Source organism: Euphorbia lathyris, chromosome 6 (genome assembly GCF_963576675.1).
Source record: "Euphorbia lathyris chromosome 6, ddEupLath1.1, whole genome shotgun sequence".
Lineage (NCBI taxonomy): Eukaryota > Viridiplantae > Streptophyta > Magnoliopsida > Malpighiales > Euphorbiaceae > Euphorbia > Euphorbia lathyris.
In genome coordinates, this window is record NC_088915.1 from 36,850,984 (window position 1) to 36,853,988 (window position 3,005).

A 3,005-nucleotide genomic window follows, 5' to 3' on the forward strand; every position below is an offset into this window, starting at 1 on the left:
ATGAATATTTATCGATAAATGAATAATTTATTAATTTATCGATAAATGAATAATTTATTAATTTATCGATAAATAAATAATTTATTAATTTATTGATAAATAAATAATCTCGCTTAATGAATATTTTTTTCCGGTCCCAACGATATGCATTTATAGAGGTTTTACTGTACTACACTTTCATAACTTTAATGTTCCCAATTTCTATGCATTTAAATGATGACTCTTCTTTCAAAAGATATTGCTTACCGAGTAACGCATTCTGTCCATAAAAAGAAAAAATTATGCATTTATGGTTAATGGTTTTTCTATAAAAATGTAGGATATAACACTCATATTTAAATGCAAAGTATTTTTGGAATGATTTTAAATGGTAATTTCAGCGGTTACAAAACCATAAGTTTATCATATGTGTTTTCTTTTCATAATAAATAATTGTAATCCTATTTTCTAAAATGTAACTATTAAATGGTAAGTTTGTAATCTTATTGTAATATTATCATCCAATACCATCAAAACAAACATAAACATTAGTATTAAAACTTTATTCCTTTATCATAATTACAATTTATATTATATTAAATATTAAAAAAAAAAAATGAATCTTCTTTTGAAAGGATAAAATGAATTTTTTAACATTTTGTCTTTTCATAATACATTATTTCAATATAATTTAAACCTTAGCCATATTTATTTTTCTAAAACGTAACCGATATTGAAATGATATTATTATATAAGTAGTACAAAGAAATATGCTAAAGTTTGGAGTATGAAGTTGCGTTCCACCTACTCTTAAGCTTTATTCTTCTATCTCTTTCTTTTACATTCTTTTCTTTGTTTCTTCATTCCTTCTCTCTCTAGTAATGCCTCAGAGCTGAATCTCTGTTCCTGAACATCAATGGCAGAAATAGCTTCAGTCTTCAGTAAGTTCCTCTCTATCTTCATCCTCTTTCTCTATCTCGGTTGCTTCACTTTCAATTCCAAAAAGCGCAAAGTCTCTCTATCTCCTAATTCTTCCATTTCTTCTTTATCTTCTTCGCAATCTCGCTTGAAACAAACTCGTAAAGCTCTCTCTTCCTCTTTCTCATATCTCAAACGCATCTTCTCCGCCGATTCACACTCTCCACTTCCAACTCTAACCTCCGCACGAACATCTCAGCAATCGATTGTAACAATGGTTCCGCATGAAGATCAATCGTTCGATATAATTCCTCAATCAAATATTGCCGCAAATGATCAATTATTTCCTTTACGCAACGATATATTCCCCTGCACTGTCTGTGGAGAAATCTTTCAGAAGTCTCAGCTTCTAGAACAGCACCAAGCAATCAAACACGCCGTATCGGAGCTTTCCGATGGCGATTCCGGGAAGAATATCGTGTACATAATATTCAAAACAGGTTGGTCATGTAAAGAGAAGAATCCGGAAATCAATCGGATTTTAAAGATCCACAACAGCCCCAAAATAGTATCAAGATTCGAAGAATACAGAGAGATAGTGAAAGGGAAAGCAGCAAGAAACGGCGGCGTTCGAAGAAGAGACGAGAGATGCATTGCCGACGGAAATGAACTGTTGAGATTCTACTGCTCTACATTCATGTGTGATTTGGGAGAAAAGGGGAAGTCGGGCATTTGTAATGAGCAATATTGCAGTGTATGCGGGATAATAAAGTCGGGATTCTCCGGGAAGATGGACGGGATTAGTACGCTGTCGAGTAGTTACAGAGCACACGTGGCAATACCGGCGGATATAGAGGAGGAGTTCAAGTTTATGAACGTGAAAAGAGCTATGCTAGTGTGCAGAGTGGTGGCGGGTCGGGTGGGATGCGAAATGATGAAGGAAGATGGAGGAGGAGGATATGATTCATTAGTAGGGAGAAATGGAGGGAGTGGGATCCACAGTAGATTGGATGAAGAAGAGCTTGTTGTGTTTAATCCAAGGGCTGTGCTTCCTTGCTTTGTCATTGTGTATAATGTCTGATCTTCATCTTCTTCTTCTTCATCATGTGAATCTTTTATTTATATATTTATTTTTCTATGATGATGATTTTGTCAAGTGTGATTGATAGTGATAGTGATTGTGTTTTTATTTTTAATTTTTCACATGATCTCTGACCCCAAATTAATCGCAGCCCGGTACTAAATTAATGTAATGTGGGGGTGGGGGTGGGAAGGATCCCATTTGCAATCAATTTGTTATAACTACTGCTTTTTAGCTTTTCTTTTTGTTCCAATTTGTAATTAAATAAACTATTTTCATCTTATGTTTCCTCACTCCTTTTATTTTTCCCTTTTCACATCAATTCTGGAATGCCGACTTCAACTCAATTTCTATCAATTTACAAAATAAGTAGAGATGACAACGGTTAGGGTACCCGCGGATAGTGTCAATTCTAAACTCTAACCCTTACATGTTTAACTTTTAATTATCCGTATCCGTCTCATTATCCTAACGAATATACCTTTCACATCACATACTCATCCCATTTAATTCATGGGTATCCATGGATACTATTACCCATTAAAAATCAATAAATAAAACAAAAAATATTACAAATTTAATAAATCATCCATTAAAATAGTTTATTGGTATCACTTAATGGTTGAAGAACAAAATGTTGAGTTCAAATCTTATATCTTACATCTAAAAAGATAATATTTTTTTAATAGATAAAAGAGTTATAACGGGTACCGAATATCCTAGGAGTATTCCTATATCCGCTTCATACCCTTTTATATAAGGTATGGATAGTCCCGTTAGAATCAGTAGTGTTGGGTACCCGTGGGTACAGTAGCCATTGCCATCCCTAAAATATACAGCATGATCAGAAGGTAGTAGAAAAAAACAAAAAGAAACAAGAAGAGATTTCGACATATAGGCCTAGATTTGTAATTAACCTTTTTCACAATCACAAATCGAATTAGCTTGTGTATCTTCTGCCCCAAAATCCTCCAAAATACAGATGCATGTATATCTTCTCCCCCAAAAATCCAGATGTCTGTGTATC

At 33.6% G+C, this 3,005-nt stretch overlaps 1 protein-coding gene across 1 annotated transcript; it reads left to right on the forward strand.

Moving 5' to 3' along the window:
* Window positions 1-678: 678 nt before the first annotated feature.
* Window positions 679-2,259, forward strand: LOC136231859 (uncharacterized). Its single transcript, XM_066020832.1, has one exon. The coding sequence runs from the start codon at window positions 896-898 to the stop codon at window positions 1,976-1,978; it is 1,083 nt and encodes a 360-aa protein (XP_065876904.1). The 5' UTR covers window positions 679-895; the 3' UTR covers window positions 1,979-2,259.
* The last annotated feature ends 746 nt before the right edge of the window (window positions 2,260-3,005 follow it).

Coding starts and splice junctions, on each gene's coding strand:
- LOC136231859 (XM_066020832.1), top strand. CDS start 896: ATGGCAGAAATAGCTTCAGTCTTCAGTAAGTTCCTCTCTATCTTCATC.